Below are 20,506 nucleotides of genomic sequence, written 5' to 3'. Positions count from 1 at the left end.
CTAGTCTGACCCCGTGCTCTTCAGTTTTGTTTTACCAAAATGTTTGGTAAACATTGGAATAAAAGCCTCAAATAGCAAACCTCCGTAGCCATTCTCCATGCTACTATGTCTTCCTACTATTTTTTTGTTTTACAGACACAAACATGGTGACCCCTTTAAGAAAACATCTCCCTTTAAGATGAACAAGATATATAGCTAAGAAACAACAGAAAGCTATCTCGGCAGCTTCTAACTTACAAGTAAGAATACCCCAAATTATGAAAAGAACACAACGTTCTTCTAAAAATAAAACCGCACACAAAAAGCTAGAACCTTAATAGTATTAATTATTTCAGTAATAAAACTAGCTTAATGTGAACTGAATACAAATTTCAGATAGGATTCTGAAATCTGTATAGAAGAGGATAATTTCAAACACCATTTACATTTTTTAAACTATCCCATGAAGTCTGCCCTCATTTTAAATGTCCCTTGGTTACATCTTTTGTATGAAGTGACTTCTTGAAACTAAAAGGCTAAAATAGCGGAGCAGGCCAGAAAGAAACAAGTAGAGTATAAAATATTAAAAGGAAGGGAAATTCTTGGATAATTGAGATGGGTTAATTGAGGTTACTGAACATGGCATTCCTACAGTGTGAAGTTGACAGGTGCACCCTGTGAATTACACTAAAGTAAACCGATCCCTTTTGTTTACAACCACCTTAACCAAGTAATTAATATTAAAAACAAAATGCAACATTAAATGGATCATGGCTTGTTTCTAAAACAAACAATGCAAATGTACATAATATACTATGGAATGAGTACATAATAGTTGTATAAACTTTTTAAAAAGTGCCTTTTACTGGGTAATAATAGAATATAATGTGATGGGTAGTCAGAATATAATCTCATTTTGAGTCTTCTGATGCAAATGGGATGAATTTGAAAGGATAAGAGTCCTGTGTTCTCTTACTACTCCTCCTCTACAAGCAGGACGCTTGAGAGTGCGATGTGATTCCAAAGTTGCATTCTCCTTAAGAGTACCAAGTACTTTTGAAGCCTTGCTTGGAGTAGATTGAGAATCCCCAAGCATGGGGTTTGTTTATTTATTTTGAAGCATTTTTACCTTGCTTACCAACTAAAATACTTGAGGTGGCTTAAATTATTTGAAATACATTAAAATAGAGAAGACTTATTAGAGTGGGCAAAAGTTTTAAGTTCTCAGATCTTCCAGTTGCCACTCTGCAGTTGAATGTATTGGTCTGGAAATAAGTTCCTCAGAGGTTGGTACCTATTGGTGGGCTATTTCAGATGTCTCAGTTTCTGACTCTGGTAGCAAATGCAGGGAGCTATTGGAGAGAGTAAAGGTGTCTGTCTATATTTTTTTTTAAATAGTGCCCACCTGTTATCACATGCAATCCTTGAGTGGGGTAGAATAATGAGAGCAGCTGAAACAACCTGTTCAAACTGTAGGGCCATTATTTCTTACTACCTGGGGTCAACAGCTAACATCCTACAAATGCCTGAGCAAAGAAGCTTGTTTTCAGTTTGAGAAAAAGAGAAGTTGCTAACCATGCCTCAAAGGAAAGGATTAAGAGCCATCCCTCGGTCCTCAGGTGTGTCCTGGCTTTCCATGCCTGGTAGATGTTGCTACAAATGGAAATTAGGAGTATCTCTTTTTCAAGCAAACTGGTCATGCCAGCTCATTAATTAACATGACACCTAAATGACACCAGATTGTCATGTGGAACTCCTGCTATGACTGCCACGTGTGATGACCAAGACAGCATGTAACTATTGCAAAATATAGATATCCTGATAGTGTTCAGGAACTCTTCGACAACATTTTCCATTCGGAAGCAAAGTGACTTCCAATTATGCAAGCTACTAATGCTTTTGCAAAAGCCCAACATACTCATTGCAAGTTGTGGTAATGTTCAGAATCTTCTGTTTTTACATTGTTGTATGTATAAAAGACTTGTAGAAGGCAATAGTTCTTCCTCTTGATGCTAAGCAACCTGTGTAGCTATTGTTAAATCTTTGTTCCAATTGATGTTGCATATTTGCTTAATTCTACAATATAACATCAAAACCTCTGCCAATTCTGAAAACTGCCATAGCAGCCAATGTCTCTTGCTTTTAAAACTTTTTTTGCATTGAAGAAAATAAAGCACTGCAAGCATCTGTGGGAACGGAATGACTGTAAGAACAATACAGTACACAAAAATTGAACTACCATTTTCATCTGCATGTGCTGAACCGGAGAAGTGGGAATGGGGAAATTAGTCTTAAACTACAACTGTTTAGGAAGCATACATTCTTAATGTTTCCCGCTGTACGGAAATGAGTATGTAATTATTATTTTTTAAGTGTTTGTTGCGCTTGTGCATAGAAATGATCCACCAAGGAAAGCAAAGAATTATGCTCACTTCCTCCAACTACCCCATATACATGGGAGCTAATGTAGGGTAGTGCAGGAGCGGTCAACTATTTCAGACCCAGGACCAATCTTTAACCCAACTGTGTATTTGGGGGCCCATTTATTTTCTCCCTTGTATTTGTATGGTGTAGTGTTTGTCATGACTCACTTTGGATCAGGCCTTGGCCCAGTAGTGGGTCCCAATCCACCAGTTAAAGACCAGCAGCATAGTGGATAAGATACTGTGCTACAAACCAGGAGGTCCTTGGTTTGAATCTCTATTCTGCCATGATAAAATCAATAGGTGGCCTTAGGCAAGCCACTCTAAGACATATGTGTATCCATATAGTATGGAGAATAATAATAGTGAATTGCCTTGCTGGATTTTTTTTTTATGTGAAGTATTCTGAACACTTGAAAGAACTAGAAAAATATTAGTGTTCTTACATTGACTTCTGCTACTTGTTTAATTTACATTATGGCCCAAGCTCTCCCTGGTTCACAGGGGCAAGCTTTGCCCATTCTCTAGGAGTTCACACAGACAGCTTTTTATTGGTAATACAGTACATCTTAACTCATTTCTCGCTGCTTTCTTTTCTTAAATCCCCAAGTCTGTTTTCTCATCCACTCTTCAAACTTGAGAGATGGTAAGTGGGGCAATGACTTGTTGTCTTCTGGTTATGTTAAAACATTATCTACATTGGTGCTATATAAATAATAAAATTCCTTTATGTGTGCAGCACTGGTTCTGGCTGGTGTTGCCAATATGTTTGTGCCTGTATTTCTTGTGCTTTGCGGCTGACGCTAGAGTAAAAATGATCAGAAGCAAACTATTTTGTGACTGTAATGATACCTGTGGTTATTGCATCAGTTATAATGTGGGCAGCTGGTAATACTGTCTAAACATGTTGGCTATAGAACTAAAATGTGTTGATTCTGATTTAGCTTGTTTTAAACACTGAAAGTGCAAAGAGCTTTACTTGAGAGTTTTCAAATCTTGGTTGACAAATGGAAAGAAACAATTTTCAAGCCTAAAGGAAAAATGAGAAGCTTTATCAAAACATTTGTTTCATCTTCTGCACTGTTCTCACTTGTTTGAGGAAGGCAACAGATTTTGAAAAGAGATAACCCAGATAAATACTGTTAATATTTATTAATGTAGTCCCATCCATGTGCATGGTACTTCTCAAATAATGGGAAGACATTTCACCGTCCCAAGGGGATTGTGATATTGAAACACACACAGGAGACAGCAGAGGTGCATAGAGAAGAATGTGATATTTTCACATAATCATGCTTAGATTTAGTATAGACACCATACTCCATATCTGCTTAAGATCAGCTGTTAAAAGCAGGCTAGAACAGGGAAGTCATTGAGTGCTTCCAGAAGGCATTTAGAGGTTAGACTTTAATGGATCTTTTACAGAAGGGAAGTTCTACACCAGTGGGGCAGCCACCAAAAATGTCTCGTCATTTGCTTTTGCTATTGAACTTTGCTTACAGGTAGAAATGGTTGTGATGGACCAGCGGAAATAAGGCCTACCATCTTAACTAGTTTAGATAGAACTTGCATGTTCAGAAAGCTGATCTGACTTGCTTTCCTGCAACTTTTTGGAAATTGACCCTGTATATGGAGAGACCCTTAAATTCTATCCTTGTGGTTGTAGATTTCAGTCAAAGCACGGTTAATGTGCGGTGGCTCATGGTTTTTTTGGGTAATGTTTCCACAATGTGGTGGTCATGTTTCGTGTAAAAGAATCTAAATCATGAAGGCTTTGCTGTTGCCATCTCCATGTACGATATACGATATAGTATCTGAAGAGCCTCTAAAGTGCAATTTACAACCCCTTTTTCATTTTACATGCTCGTACCTGTATGTTCAGTGCTCTCGGTTCTTGTTTGATACACTGTTTGTCTGTTTCCCCCTTAGAATATGGTATCAAGTTTCCGGGTCTCTGAACTACAAGTGCTGTTGGGCTTTGCTGGACGTAATAAAAGTGGACGCAAACATGACCTCCTAATGAGGGCATTGCACTTGCTGAAGAGTGGCTGCAGCCCAGCAGTTCAGATAAAGATCCGAGAACTCTACAGGCGACGATATCCCAGAACAATAGAAGGTCTTTCTGACTTGTCCTCTTTAAAGCCTTCGGTCTTCAATTTGGACAGCAGCTCATCTCCCGTGGAACCTGATTTAGCTGTTGCTGGTCTGCACCCAATACCATCTACATCAGTCACTCCTCAATCCCCATCCTCACCTCTTAGTTCAGTGCTGCTCCAGGACACAAAGCCTCGCTTTGAGATGCAGCAGCCTTCACCCCCAATTCCACCTGTGCATCCGGATGTTCAGCTGAAGAGCCTTCCCTTTTATGATGTACTAGATGTTCTAATCAAACCTACAAGCTTAGGTAAGTGGGATTTTTCAACTGAGCAGTGCAGATCACTTAACTGTGCAGCTGGGGTGCACCTACCTCAGAAAATACAGCATGCTAACTCTCAAGACACTACAGCCGGCTTTATTGGGGATGACAAAGTTATTAGCTTGCCAAGCTGCTGAAATGTATTAAGTATAGATGCTTGGGGAACTGATGGCACTAGGTGAACTTTTAAACACATGTAAATGCAAAAGTACGATTTATGCACTTACCGGTAATCTGGAAGACCTGAAAGCTACACAGTTCCATTGCTTAAAAGTCATGTTTTTGTGAAATTGGGAAAGTTATGAGACACTTGTTTCTGTACTGCCTTCTGTAGACTCTAGTTTGTCAGTGAATTAAAGCTAATTTTTTCTGTATCCCTCTGCAGTACAGAGCAGTATTCAGAGGTTCCAGGAGAAGTTCTTTATCTTTGCTTTAACACCGCAGCAAGTCAGAGAAATCTGCATTTCCAGGTAATAGCAGAACGTCTAGCCTGAACTTCCTCATACCAGATTTGGTTAATTTTCTTTGGCAGAATTCCAGACCACTTGATCTACCTCTGGGAATCCCATAAAAATAACTGATGGCTTCTTGGAATCCTGAAAACTACTTCCTAGCAAAATAGTATCTCAGTTAATCTTGTAGAATGAACACATTTTTCCAAGGTTACAGTGAGAGTGGGCAGATTGTTCAAAAATGAGAACCCTGTTTGGAAATACGATAGACTTACGACAGCTGCTAACTTTTAACTTCAGGTGCATGTAATTTTTATGAATATGGTGAGGGCTAATTCGCGATGCGAATTACAGCATTGAGGCTTCAGCCTGTCATCCCCCACAAATACAGTGAATGGATCTAGCAAAGATGACACTTGGAAGTGCTGATGAATTTGGTGGCTGTTCCTCTGATGTCTCAGAGAATATTTGACAGCCCTCTTGTAGGTTTATCTCTGCAACTATGAAAGCTAGCCATATGTTCGCAGAGTTTCGCTTGTTGTTGTCTCTGGGAAATGGATACACTTGATCTTTTGCTGTCCATAGTGTTTTGTGTGTATGTGTATCTGTGTGTATCTCCGTATATCTGTATCAATAGTTGACTCTCACTGTGCTTGCATATACTTAAACTCATGAAAGCAAGGTAGAGTTACAAATCAGGATTAGGAAGGTTGCATGAGGAGTTGACTTGTTAAGTGATAAAGCAACCTTAAGTGATAAAGCAACCTTAAGTGATAAAGCAACCTTAAGTGATAAAGCAACCTTAAGTGATAAAGCAACCTTAAGTGATAAAGCAACCTTGGACTTGTCTAAGTAACTTCTGCTTTTGTTGTGACAGGGACTTTTTGCCAGGAGGCAGAAGAGATTACACTGTGCAAGTTCAGCTGAGGTGACTTCAACTTATTTACATAAATGTATAAATGCCTCTTTTAATGGAGTACATTTCAATGCGCTGCCATTCAACAATATTATTTTCTGCAAACAGGTTATGCCTGGCAGAAACCAGCTGCCCCCAAGAAGATAACTACCCTAGTAGCTTGTGCATAAAAGTAAATGGAAAGCTATTTCCATTGCCGGTAAGCTGTTGAAATTTTTGATAGCGCATCTGTTTTAAACTTCTTGTAATCCTGACTTGCCAGCCCAATGGGTGCGATACCGTCCTGATCCACTGGCCGAAAGGAGGGCTCGTGGGAGTGGTTGGGTGCAGGGATACCAAAGGATGTTAAAAACAGAGTGATCTGTTCAAGTGCTTTATTAAAGAAGGTGTAGAAGAAGAAGAGAAGAGTTTGGATTTGATATCCCGCCTTTCACTCCCCTTCAGGAGTCTCAAAGCGGCAAACATTCTCCTTTCCCTTCCTCCCCCACAACAAACACTCTGTGAGGTGAGTGGGGCTGAGAGACTTCAAAGAAGTGTGACTGGCCCAAGGTCACCCAGCAGCTGCATGTGGAAGAGCGGAGACGCGAACCCGGTTCCCCAGTGTAGACTTACAGCAAAGCAGTGTGCCAGTTCTCGTAGGTTTTGTGAACGCATGACAGACTCCGCAGCAAGGAGATGTCTTATCCGCACCCAAGCAAACATTTATACATTCTTTATGCAACAAAGAAGCATACATCATTTAACCTGACTAGCTGAGGGCATAGGTGGCAAGTATCCAAACCTTACTGATAGCTCCCCTTTCCTGGGCTTTGAGCCCAGCACCCCAAGCCCCACAGATAAGGGTAACATCAAAGCAAGCCAATTAGCCGGTATCAAAGCAAGCGAATATAAACATATACGAGCTCAGTGCTGAAACAACCACCAATTAATTGTGGGGTTACCTTGACTACCAATATGGCATTAGCAAAGCTTCCAGAACAGTTCAGCTTTGGTTCAACACAAATACCCTCAGCCACACAACTCTACCCGTAAATGTCTCTAGAATGAAAGTTATGGAACTAAATAACTAGTATTTGGATCTGTGAACAAATACAGTTACAAAACTTGGTTGATGCTGCATCAGTGTGCATTACTCACAGAGTAGATTTGGGAATCCTTTATTCACAGCTTGGAATTTCCCCTGATTTCCTTCTCTGACTTTAGGTTACCGGTGTGGTGCTGTAGCAAAGCTTCGAGTAAACTAACAAACGAAGTTTCTTAAGGAACTTATTTCATGAAGAAGTGATGTGTTCCTTTCTTCCCTCCCTCAAACTTAGGTTACTAAGGCCGCAATCCTATATGCGCATTTGGGAATAAGACCCACTGAACCCATTGAGGCTTACTTCTGAATAAACATGTATAGGATTCTGCTGTGAGGCTCACTGGAAAGAAATGGATGCTTAATGTTTTAACTTCCATTGAAATCAATGGGACTTTAGTGTTTAATTTTAGCTTGCATATGCTGTAACTTACTAGAAATTGCAACATTTTGAGCAGTCTCCAAAGAGAATATATATATAAATTGAAAAATGATTTTTGTGCCTATGTTTTTAGGGATATGCTCCACCACCCAAAAATGGAATTGAGCAAAAGAGGCCTGGGCGCCCCTTGAATATTACATCTCTAGTCAGGCTATCCTCTGCAGTGCCAAATCAGATTTCTATTTCCTGGGCATCTGAAATTGGAAAGGTAAATTGAAATCTTTCCCTCTTGCAAAATGACTTCATGTAAAAAAACAAAAAACAAATGTAGAATTGTTTTGAAGGAAAGGTGTAAATCCTTGCCTTGGGTTTCTAGTGACCTACGTGCATTGAAACAGGAGCATTGGCGGCTAGAACACAGGTCCAAACGTGGGTGAGGCTGCACCATTGTGCCTACCACATGGTGGTGAAGAAGAAAGCTAGCTTCTCCACCATTGCTGCATCTGCAAGTAGCTGTCCAGCAGAGCTTTGCCTAGTGGTGAATCGGCTTTTGTCATCTGGCCTAGAGTGCATTGCTCTGACACCCTCAGATGCCTGTTGGGCAGAGATGACTTGGCCGCTGTATTCCCTGCTCTGGTAACTTCCAGACTGAGTTACTGTAAAGTGCTCTAAGTGTCGCTGCCCTTGAAGATGACTTGAAAACTTCTGTTGTCCAGAATGCAGTGGCAAGATAAGGCTGGGGTTTCCTTCTGATCTTCCATAAACTGATTTAAAACCACTGCGCTGGTTGTTTCCGGGCCCAACTCAAGGTGCTCACGTTAGTGTTTAAAGCCCCAAGTGACTTAGGACCACAATGCCTGTAAGACTGCCTCCTTGCCTACAGACCCTCTTGGGTGCTCAGCAGGGCGGAGGGTGCCATCTTGGTTGCTCCTTCACCCACAGAAGCTTTGTGGCACCTCTGTGGCAGCTCCTAAATTGAGAAATTGCCTTCCCATAGTTGTGCATCTGGCACTTTCGTTATACGTCTTTCAGTGAATGCTGAAGATGCACCTCTTTATCCTGGCTTTTGCCATTTGAGAGGTAAATTTTTAGGACCCACCTTATTTCTGTAATTTTAGATTGTTTTAAACAGTTTTTTAATATTGTTTAATAATGTTTTAATATTAATATTGTGTTTGAATTGTTAATTGCTGTAACTTGCCCTGGGACCTTAGGGTGAAGGGGGGAGAATAGCAATAAATAACTCGTTCATTCAACACTATTTCTCTTTTTTAACTTACTATGATCTGCTTCTGTGTGTCTGTCTGCTGTAAATAGAGGCTTGCTGTTGTTGTTGTTGTTGTTGTTGTTGTTGTTGTTGTTGTTGTTGTTGATGATTTGTATACCACCTTTTATCTGGAGATCATTTGTCTGTGAAAAAGACCTTTTCATTCTTTGACATTTCCTCTCCTGTAGAATTACTCAATGTCTGTGTATCTTGTACGCCAACTCACTTCAGCCATGCTGCTACAGAGGCTAAAAATGAAAGGTATTCGAAACCCTGATCATTCCCGGGCACTAAGTGAGTAGATAATTCTTGTGTTTCTCTTCCTTTGGTTACATGTTTGTAATGGGCTGTAGGTTTCTAATAAAAGCAATTGGGTGGCTCCTCATCAGGGTGATTCTTGGCATCCCATGTGGCTAAGTGTGAGGAGTAGCAGGATATTATTGCCAGAGTGCAAAAGAAAATGCTTTTTTTTTGGAAGGGCCGCTTTGACATCTAATAGGAATCAAAAGTGTTATTTTGACTTCCTGAAGCATTTTGCAATATTGGACCATGAATATGTATACTGACAGGGGCAGTAGCTAGAGTGTCAGAGCAGGGTGCAGGAGGCCCTATCTTCAGATACTTCTGTAGCCATAAAGCTTACTGAGTTACTATCTCTCAGCCTTGCCTGCCTTGCTTGCAGGGCTATCACGAGGATAAAATAAGGCGGGAGAGCCATGTATGTCAATTTGTGATTATTGGTATATAACTAATAACTGAAATTCAAAAGACAGTTGCAAAGTAGCATCAGCTCCCCTTAAAACAGTGGTATACCCAAGTCCCATTTTTAAAAATACTTTGCTTGTTTAGATTGGTTTTACTGAGTTACCTTTGCTATCAACCTGTTGAAATTTCATTAAGGGCAAAGTACTATTTTGTATTCTACTTTTACAAATTGCCTTACTGAAATCTCGGGAATATGCTAAGTCTAGAATGAACCCTGCAACAATTTCTGAGCCTGGTGTTGAGGTGCAGATTTTTGTTTCTGCGTACACAGTTGCAGAGGAATCTGGAGCTGTTCCAAATATCCAGCTGAGCTGTTAGATGTCTTGCATCATGTCTCCCATGCTGCTTGAGTCTGGTGGCTGCCATTCAGAACTCTGGGGCACCTCTTCACCTTGCAGCTTCCTCCCTTTCCCTGCAGGAAGAAAAAAGCACCACTTAGATTTGGATAGGCAGCTGGTTGGTGTGAGAGCAATGTCCCAGCAACATGCTCTAAATGCATTCATCTTACAGATTTTATATAGCAATTGTATTATAGATGGGAAACTTCACATTAGTTCTAATGTGCAACTTTGAAATTTTGTCAGTGCCATTATCATTTTATGTTGAATTTACAAATTCTTGAAATAGCTATGCCGTATATTATTCTCTCAAGCTTTTGAGTAATTAAGAATTGCACATTAAAAGTTATGGTCCAGCAAGATATTAAAGCATTTATTTTAAATCTCCCCCCTTCTTTTTAAAAATAATAGTTAAAGAAAAACTCACCGCTGACCCAGATAGTGAAATTGCGACTACCAGTCTGCGAGTATCATTAATGTGTCCCGTAAGTAGAGTTGGATAATAGCTTGGAATGATGTCTTATAGGGAAATTATTTGCGTTGATTAAAACACTTTTTGTTTCAGCAAGGCTATCCAGAATCCTAACTTGGCCACATTTTTAAATATTTGCTGATTGTATCAGAGTATTATTGTCTTAAGTAAACTGTTTAGAAGTTATACATTTTTTCTGAGCAAAATAAAGAATAAGAGGTAGACTCTGCAAATAAGTATGTCACTAGTAATACAGTATATGCAAGTTGCTATGGTTTGCATATTTATGTGGAATTTGGGTTCTAGTATGGATTTCAAATTCTAGTATGAATTTGGGTTCTAGTATGGATTTCAAAACTATAAAGAGAAAGCTGATAAGATGTTACTGCATCTTCTAAAGATGTCTGGTAGAACTGGTTTTATTTTAATCTTAAAGGTTTTACTGTGTTGGGTTTTTTTAGCAGTAGTTGTTGTTGTTTGAACTTGCTATACACAGCTTAGAGATATTTTAATATATTAAGTGGTATATAAATTGCCTGAACACTAAATACACACATACTGTTAGTGGGAGCCCTCCTAAGCCCAAAGAAAAGCCACTTGATCCATTCACATACAGAGCTGGAAAGATTCTGAATCAGGGTGCCCAAATGTCTACACTTCCATCACCATCTCCACTAACATAACATCTCTGATGGGATCTGTGAAGTGTGCAAGTCTCATGTCCACGACATGTAGTGCTGCCAGTGGCATTTGTATGTGGCACTTTATGCAGCACGAAAACTTCCTTCCTTGCTTATGACGTGTCATTTTATGAGGTGAAGCTTAATTTTTTCTTCAGTGAGGGGTCTTAAAAATAGGTTTTTGGGTGTGAGGAATTAAAATCTGCTATTTTTGTGATTGGACAATATTTAGCTTGGTGATTCTACGTTTTATGAAGAATTACATAAACTGCTTTTGGAAAAACCAACAAATTTTAATTGTACCTTCTGAAAATGTCAGGTGATGCTTAATAATAATAATAATAATAATAATATAGAATATAACTGCAAGTACTTGGTAATCATTTTTAATGATTCCTATGCAGTTTGACACATATTTTACTTACCACCGCATTTTCCCTACCAAGCAAAACTAAATTATATTAATTTAACAAAATATCTTTTGAATTTCCAAGTTACGTTACAACTTTTTATCACCCCTCATTTTGGGAATTTGAAAGTTGAAAGATTCAGCATGCCCTACAATGAGTTTGACTGATCCGTTATGGGAGGCAATCTGATGGCTGAGAGGCTGTAACTTGGTGGGGGGAGCGGTGGATCAATGAGGAGTTTGCCCCTTACCTAGGGAGGCCCACCCACACTGTAGATTGCTTTCATGTGAGGATCTAGGCTCCAGACTTCCGCAAACAAGCAAGGAGTGTCTGGTATTGTCTTTTTCATGAAGGCACCCAATTCCATTCGCTAACAATGGCTCTCTCACCTCCCCATCCTTTCCTTCCATCACTGCCTCCCTGCCTTTGACGCCTTTCACTTTCTATGTGACCTGGTCTCCAGCTGGGGAAAATGCGGCTGACAATTCCCTGCCGTGCCGTTACTTGTACCCACCTGCAGTGCTTTGATGCTGCTCTCTATCTACAAATGAATGAAAAGAAACCCACCTGGATATGTCCTGTGTGCGACAAGAAAGCTGCATATGAGAGTCTCATCTTAGATGGGTAAGACGAGGAGGCGGTATCTTGCTTTTTTCAGGCGGCAGTAGCTGTGCTCTTAGAACTATAAAAGCAGTTTGCTGCATTAAGTGAATTAACAGCAGGAGCTGCCTAGCAAGTAAGCTAGAATTGTGTCTTTCCAGAGGCATGTGTTTGGTTGTGGTAAAGCCATAAAGAATTGGAACTAGCCTGCATTTGAAGCTTGGAACTTATAGCCCATGACACTCTACTCTTTAATCACAACTTGAACGATCACCAGCATTACCCCTTTGGCCTATATAGATCTAATGTGATAAAAGGGGTATCACCTTTTAAATTGCCAACCAGCTTCTACTAGAGAGCCAGTGTGGTGTAGTGGTCAAGAGCGGTAGACTCCTAATCTGGGGAACCGGGTTCGCGTCTCCGCTCCTCCACATGCAGCTGCTGGGTGACCCTGGGCCAGTCACACTTCTTTGAAGTCTCTCAGCCCCACTCACCTCACAGAGTGTTTGTTGTGGGGGAGGAAGGGAAAGGAGAATGTTAGCCGCTTTGAGACTCCTTAAAGGGAGTGAAAGGCGGGATATCAAATCCAAACTCTTCTTCTTCTTCTAGCTCTATAGACCTGGCTTGAGACTTAGTTTGCTCCCATCAGAGGTCTGTGAATGGCTTTATTATATGACTGAGGTGACAAGCAGTTAATTTATGAATGTGAGTCGCAGGGAATCCTGATCCTGTCAGATGGTTCCAAAGGCTGATTAATTAGCTGTTGTCTCATGATCAGAATCTTTATCGAACCATGTGGAACACAAGGATTGATGTGGGACTTTAAGTAAAGTATTAATCTGATTTATAAATTTTAACTTTGAGCCATTTTGAACAATATCAAATGTAAAAATCCTTTGATCTAATATCTCAAACCTATTTTCCACAAAAATTCACCCTGCATGACTAGAGGCCTCATACCTTGCCAGGGTCAAAACAATTTGTGGTTCATTACCAATCACTCAGTCCCAGAATGAATACTGGTAGGACCCCAACAGCAGCTAGTTAGCTGTAGCTCACATGGGTAAGAGCCATTGGGTTGGAGTGGAACTGAGATCTCCTTTTGGAAGGGAAGCTCCTCTTTCTAAGGCAGCCATCACTCAAAGGACACAAACTAGTAACGTTTAATGCTCTTTTCCAGACTCTTTATGGAAATTCTAAACGAATGTTCAGATGTAGATGAGATCAAATTCCAAGAGGATGGTTCCTGGTGCCCTATGAGGCCGAAGAAGGAGGCTCTGAAAGTTGTCAGCCCGCAGTGCACCAAGGTAGAAAGTAAGTAACTTGGAATTCAGGCCATGAAACCCCTGTCCCAGTTGACGTGGGAACCTATCCAGGCTGACTGTTTACTCCTATTTGCAGAAGAGGCAGCAGATACTTTTGCCTTCTTGCAGTAACTGCCTCCCAGTTCCTTCACTATCTGGCTCAGAAGCTGGGCATGATTTTTTAATGTGTCTCTCCAGAGGTCAAATACCTACCTGGCCTATTCATTCAGATCTCCATTCATCTGTTTAGCCTGTTACTTATCTAATAAGTCTTGCTCAGTGCTATTTTTCTAGAAAAAGAGGTGCCAGAACTCAGCATGAACATCTCCCTAGTTCTCTTATAATGGCAATGGCACCCACCTGAGAGGTGCTAGAACTGAGTTTTGGCTGGAAAAAGCCCTGGTCTTATTCTTGATTTCTTTTTCTGAGCTTCGTTCTTCCCTACATAGGGAAACGGAAACCCCTAAACTTTTGTTTTCTCTCTTGCTTTATCCCTGCTTCTCATGGCACCAACAGGGAAATGCTGTAGAACAAAGTCTTCCAAAGCAACCTTGCTTCCAAAGAGTTACACTACTGAAGCATCTGTCCTCCATGCCCTGCCAAGTCAGAAAGGGAACTCTAGAGGCCCAGCAAAGCACAGCTTAGCTGCAACTCCACTCGGCTCAACAAACAAGGGAAACTGCTCATGGAAGTCCCTGTCAGTGTGTCCAGACCTTCATATTCTCAGGTGCAGAACGCAGCAGTGCATCTATCAGCAGTATCCCAGTTCTGGTCTGCCCTAGTGGACGACTCTGCCCATTTGCAATCAAATGCCAAGCAAAAATGACATTCCTTTCACAGGCCACCAGGTGGCTGCAGAGAGTCATCGGTACAGTTCCTGTACAGCCGTGGGAATATATTTGTCAGATAGCAACTCCCCATCGTTCCAAATGTCTGCCTCTCGTCAGGGTCCTGGATGCTACCCTTGCGTATCTGGCCAGAATGATGCAATTCTGCACCTTTTTCTGCATCTATCCTCAATGCTCAGTTCATTGAGAGAATTAAAGAGCCATAATTGAGCAGCTGTATAAAATAAGAGTAAGAAAGCAGACCCAAAAAAGGGGAGGCACACGCCTTCCCCCTCTTCCTCCATGGAGTCTCCCTAGCCCAGTGGAAAAAAGTCAACCAGGGCCCCAGCATGAACCATGCCAAGGCTCTCTCATCCTTCTTTTCTAACTCCTCAGGTGAGTTGAGGGTAATCTCCTGATTCACACTCACTAGCATGAGACAGAATTCTATATTTAAAAATCTTAAGGATTCCACAATACAGTGGTACCTCGGGTTACATACGCTTCAGGTTACAGACTCCGCTAACACAGAAATAGTGCTTCAGGTTAAGATCTTTGCTTCAGGATGAGAACAGAAATCATGCTCCGGCGGCAGCGGGAGGCCCCATTAGCTAAAGTGGTGCTTCAGGTTAAGAACAGTTTCAGGTTAAGAACGGACCTCCAGAACGAATTAAGTATTTAACCCGAGGTACCACTGTAGTCAGTTTACACCACCTCTGGATGTAGTTTCTTCTTAGATTCAACAGCTCTTGTTAGGAGCAGGTTTGGAGAAAGACAGAATCAATAAGCAAAAGAACCCATAGGCTGCAAAGGACAAGAGTGAAGGGCTGAAACTTTCCTGGAACTTTGTATCTGGGATTCTTCATGCCCCCACCCCCTTGGCCTAATAATGTAGTAGTCATTCCTTTAATGGAGAAAAGCAGAGTAGCAACTCGGTTCAAACAGTTTGTCCACAAGGTCTGTGTTTGTTTTCAGGAGGGTAAACATCTCTGTTGCACTTTAGACAATTGCTTTGCAATTTACTCCTTTCAGGCTTATCACCAAAAGTGCACAACACCTCCTACTCAGAGACAACGAGATCCTATAGCCTTCATCTTGAGCAGTTGCACTTTTTCTTTCCAGGTTCCAGCATGGTCAGCAAGCCCTGCTCCACGCCAATCAGTGAGGTCAGCAAAAAGAAAGTTGACGTCATTGACCTCACAGCTGAGAGCTCATCTGATGAAGAGGAAGATGCACCTCCCAAAAGGAAATGCATATATATGTCTGACACACAAGCAAGTCCCACCAAAGGGTTGGTTAATTTTTTATGTGAATAATACTATCTGTCCTGGTTTGTTTGTCTATCAGTTCCCCATCCTGGCAGCTTGGGTTTGGTTTTCTCTTTTCTGCTTGTACATATCTCTCTCCACTCTACCCCTGCTTTCTTGGAATCCTCTTCTCTGATTATTTCCTGTTTGATTAAAGATGCCCAAACGCAGCTAGCTGTGTTAAGGCAAGCAAAATTCATTTTTGAAGAGTCCGTCTGCAGGCAAATCAAATCCCACCCTGGGTTTAGGAGTTAAGAAATGCTATTGCTTTAGTCTGTTTCAGAGGAAATCTTTCTCTCTACAAAGTGCTCTTCTAGCTCCAGAGTCCAAAATCGTGTGTAAGGTAGTTCATAAAGAAATTCTTGACCTTTTCTTCCTCTTCAAGCAGTGTGGATTACACTGGTTTTTGGCCACTGTAAATTGTACACCTTCGCAAAACAAGAACACTCTCAGGTTTTGCCAGCTGCTGATCTGTGCACTGAGTTATCTCCCTACGGCCCAGTAGGAGGCAGGTTTTTAGAAGCACGATTTGGCCAGGGCATGGACTCGAAAGGCCCCTCCCAATTCCCATTGGGAACCTGCCTCCTAGTTTCCCAGTCTGCTTTGCTCTGAGGGGACCAGGGCATACCATCTGATCAATCAGGAGTGATCTTATTGGCACACAAAGTTGTCGCTGGCTGCCTTTTTGGCCAATCTGATCTTTTCTCACAGTGCAGGAGGATCTCTTTGAATTGCTCTTCCCCACATACTCCAGAACAGAGGTGGTTAATCATTTTTAGGCTGAGGACAGCATTGACCTATGGGGCTGCATATCAGAGTAGGCGTGGATTTTGCTGTCTACAGCAGGGGTTAGCAGACGTTTCCAGCAGGGGGCCGGTCCACTGTCCCTCAAACCTTGTGGGGGGCCAGACTATATTTTTTTGGGGGGTGAACAAATTCCTATGCCCCACAAATAACCCAGAGATGCATTTTATATAAAATCACACCTTCTACTCATGTAAAAATACGCTGATTCCCAGACTGTCTGTGGGTCGGATTTAGAAGGCAGTTGGGCCGGATCTGGCCCCCGGGCCCTAGTTTGCCTACCCATGGTCTACACAGTTCAGTGTTAGGAGTTTTACTCTGAAGTAACGTCTTTTAAGTGCTTGTGTGGTTGGCGTCTGCTTTTAAAATCCGCTTTGAATGCAGTTCTAAAGGATGCATTTTGTGAATTGTCCTGGTGGCCTGCCTTGGCATCTAGAGACAGAAAAGGGAAAATGCTAACAATTAAGACCCTCATTGGTTGTGTGTATTCTGATGACTGAGTCTAAGAGGGCTCAGCTGTGCACAGCTTACCTTCCTGCTGACTGCTGGGTTGTTTCTGACATTCCACCTTCTGTTTCACCCACAGCGTGCTCATGTATCAGCCGTCTACTGTACGAGTGCCTGGAGTGAGCACAGTGGACCCTTCTGCTATTCCACCCTCATTAACGGACTACTCCGTACCATTCCACCACCCACCAATATCAAGTATTTCATCAGATTTACCTGGTAAGGCTTCTTTTTCTGAACTCAATTCTGATATCAGTTGGGGCAGACGCGACTTAAGAATCAAATCGGCATAGGATGAGAGGATAAAGGGTAAAGAGAGAGGACCATGTCATCCCGTTTTTATGTCTTCTTGAGCAGGGAGAGGTAAAATAAAATTAATCCTGGGTCTTCCCAGTTCCTGTCATCCTTAGCCCTTGCACCACAACGTAACATTGAGATTTCTCCATGATGCCTCTTTTTTCAATGCAATGTTTTTTCTTCTAGGTTTGGATTTTCTTTCTTTAATCCCAGTTGACCCACAGGTAAATACATTCATTACAAATTATTTACTTTTGCTTTTTTTCTTGCTTAAACTGGAATAATGTAGACATGAGTGAAGGCGGGAAAACCCTTCTGCTATCTGATTTTAGATTTGGGGCATTTTTAAAAATTGTGACTGCTCTCCCATGGTAGCATTCGCATCTAAGATTTGAGACTGAACGTTTTAACATCCTCTGCGAGGTGTGGGTTAAAAACTTGAAGCAGTAGGAATAATTTCTTGAAGAAATGCTTTCATCATTTTAATTTCATTGGCTCCTCCTCTCTTTCCCCTCCCACCCCTTTTAAGGAGGCCCATAAGGCAGCACGCTGATGGTTTGTGGTTAGGTTACCAATAAGGATGGCCAATAATGTACCAGGGTGACAGGTTCCTTGTAATCGTAGCATGCCTGTCCAATGGAGAGATTTCAGAGTCGCCCTTTTTGAGCCTTGCGAAACCGTATTAATTGACCTTGTCTTAACTTTGCTTACTCTAGCTTGGATGCTTGCACTTTTTTCCCCCCTGTGTGTTTTGTCTCTCTTCCTTATCTGCACCATTGTTTGTTTCAAGCAGTACTGTCCTCCTATGTTTTTGGATAGTCTCACCTCGACGTTGCCAACAAGCACCACCCCCGGCAACATCATCACCTCCACCAGCCACCACGAGAGCAGCACTCGCGTTAGCTCCTCAGGCCGGAGCGAGACGGCAGTTATCACCAGCAGCAGCGGGAGCAACATTCCTGACATCATCTCTCTGGACTAAAAGCTGGCAAAATCTGCCCATCTGCAACTGCACAGGGCTTGTCCATTCACATGCCTAAATCCCTGGACCATCCGCAACTTGGACCTTATTTGGGGTATTTATTTGAAAGGAGCCGGGGGGAGGGAAATGCTTTGGAATTTTTTTTTACCCTCTATGTGGATTGACAGTACCACAAAAAGAGGGCGGGAAACTGACTGGAAGGATTATGTTTTTGTTGTCTTGGGGTTTTTCCCCCCTGCTCAGCTTGGGAAGAACGTGGTCAGTTTGAGAATGCCAGCCCATCAAGCTTGCTCTGAAGAAACTGACGTGGGTTTACTATGTGGATTCCAGGGCAGATTCCATATTTTGATTTTATTTTCTCGTTACATTTAGCAATAATGTGAACAGTTTTGTTAAAAATCAAAAAGCACTTAATTTCTCTGGAATAACAGATGAAAGGACAAGAGGAAGTTGGCAATTTCTTCAGTGGAGGACAAACTTTTGTGAAAATAATAGGTGTATAAACTATGTTTGCCTCTTTGCTTCTCCAGTTGCTTCACCATCTCCTTCCCAAATCTGGATATATATTTTTTCCTATTTGGAAGCTCATGCTGCTTGGAGAATGTTCAGTTAACAACTGCGAAAAAGGCACAGAAATGTGGGGGGAAAGAATGCTATGCAAAGGTCAGCTTCACAAATCGAATCCATGTTCACAAAACAAAGAATTCAAAACCCAGCAATTAGCTTTCAGGATAGGATTATCAGTTCTCCGTGGATGAAGGAAAAGAATTTCTGCTTCTTCAAGTCCTACAAAATGGCCAGTGCTTCAGATTTGCGTGTGGTGCTAAGCCTCTGCTGAGTCAGCTTGTGTTACGCCATATTTTGTAGCCACAGAAAGAATCTATGCCCATCATGAGGTAGAAACTCTTTTTACAACTGTCCAATCCACATTACTTAAGTCAAGTTGCTGCTAGGAAGATTGATCCTCATTCCCTTTAGAATAGTTATGAGAATGATTTACTTGACTGCATAGATGACATAGCATTTCAGATCTCTACTTTGGAAAAAATAAATAAACCAATTTTGCCATTTGAAGAGGCTAATGAATGCTTTGGGTACTGGGAGTAGGTTTATACTTTGATGCAGCTAGTCCTGGTTCAGATGAGGACATCCTGAAATTGCAGGAGGCTACATGTAAAAGATTTCATTGATGGAAGATTTCCCGATTGATTTCTTTTATGTGTTAGGAAGGAAATCATCCTAGTCATTCCTGCTTTACTGTGCTTGCAAATCCATGTCTCTCCATACAGTCAATCTCTGTTCCTGAACACCTCCGTTTTGGCTCCTGAATGCCGAAAACTCGGAACTGTTCCGGTTTTTGAACGATTTTCAGAAGCCAAACATGCCACACAGCTTCCATTTTGAGTTTCCCTATTGTATTGAGGCTTCCGCTTTCGGTTTTCAAATGTTACGGAAGTTGGAATGGATTACGTTTAACAACCAAGGTTTGACTGTATAAAAAGTTCCTGTGCCATAAGTAGTAATAGAGAATTTTAACCATTGTGTTCTGAAGAGCCACGTACCTCCAGGGCCCTCCTGTAATTTGCAAAAAGGTAATGATCCATAGCATTGAAAGGCTGCTGCTGTTTTTCACTGCATCCTCAGACCTTTTCATGCTTAAATTGTTAACACTTTCAGCTGTACAGTGGTGCCTCGCAAGACGAAATTAATCCGTTCCGCGAGTCTCTTCGTCTTGCGGTTTTTTCATCTTGCGAAGCATGGCTATTAGCGGCTTAGCGGCTATTAACGGCTTAGCGGCTTTAAGAAAAAGGAAACAAACTCACAAGAACTCAATTCGTCTTGCGGAACGACTCAAAAAACGGAAAATTCTTTCGTCTTGCGCGTTTTTCGTCTTGCGAGGCATTCGTCTTGCAAGGTACCACCGTATGGCTAAATACTACAGTGCTACTTCTGATTCTTTACCACACTTGATGTTCTATTGCCATTTTATAGACACATTTGCTTGCGGGAATGAGGAGATACCAAGTAATGGTTACACTTCAGATGTTTTGAAAACTTATAGAATTTAGTTTTACAATGGTACCTTGGTTTACGAACTTAATCCGTTCCGGAAGTCCGTTCTTAAACTGAAACCATTCTTAAACAGAAGCACGCTTTCCCTAATGAGGCCTCCAGCCACTGGTGCCCTTCCACCGTTCGGCTTCCATTCTTAGACCGAGGTAAAGTTTGCAGACCAGGACACTACTTCCGGTTTTGCAGAATTCGTAAACCGAATAGTTCGTAAACAGGGCTGTTCTTAA

The 20,506-nt window shown here is 41.5% G+C and overlaps 1 protein-coding gene across 18 annotated transcripts in view; it reads left to right on the top strand.

Moving 5' to 3' along the window:
- The window catches only part of PIAS2 (protein inhibitor of activated STAT 2), a 43,996-nt gene that overhangs the window by 12,546 nt on the left and 10,944 nt on the right, over positions 1-20,506 (top strand). For 3 of the 18 annotated variants that reach the window (XM_083575676.1, XM_083575675.1, XM_083575677.1), the window contains exons 2-15: positions 136-239; positions 4,332-4,806; positions 5,204-5,288; positions 6,148-6,198; positions 6,295-6,385; positions 7,780-7,914; positions 9,102-9,207; positions 10,428-10,501; positions 12,042-12,202; positions 13,359-13,492; positions 15,432-15,600; positions 17,007-17,146; positions 17,411-17,448; positions 18,018-19,280. In XM_083575676.1, the coding sequence (XP_083431802.1) occupies positions 4,335-4,806; positions 5,204-5,288; positions 6,148-6,198; positions 6,295-6,385; positions 7,780-7,914; positions 9,102-9,207; positions 10,428-10,501; positions 12,042-12,202; positions 13,359-13,492; positions 15,432-15,600; positions 17,007-17,146; positions 17,411-17,448; positions 18,018-18,206 (1,845 nt within the window). In that variant the 5' untranslated portion in view covers positions 136-239; positions 4,332-4,334 and the 3' untranslated portion in view covers positions 18,207-19,280. Of the gene's footprint in view, positions 1-135; positions 240-4,331; positions 4,807-5,203; positions 5,289-6,147; positions 6,199-6,294; positions 6,386-7,779; positions 7,915-9,101; positions 9,208-10,427; positions 10,502-12,041; positions 12,203-13,358; positions 13,493-15,431; positions 16,465-16,717; positions 17,147-17,410; positions 17,449-18,014; positions 19,281-20,506 lie in introns of those variants that run through there. The other 15 variants (XM_083575673.1, XM_083575663.1, XM_083575674.1 and 12 more) reach the window with 8 other exon arrangements.

The sequence above is a fragment of the Podarcis filfolensis genome (genome assembly GCF_964270895.1).
Source record: "Podarcis filfolensis genome assembly, chromosome: 11".
Classification (NCBI taxonomy): domain Eukaryota; kingdom Metazoa; phylum Chordata; class Lepidosauria; order Squamata; family Lacertidae; genus Podarcis; species Podarcis filfolensis.
This window is presented reverse-complemented; position numbering and strand designations above follow the sequence as displayed.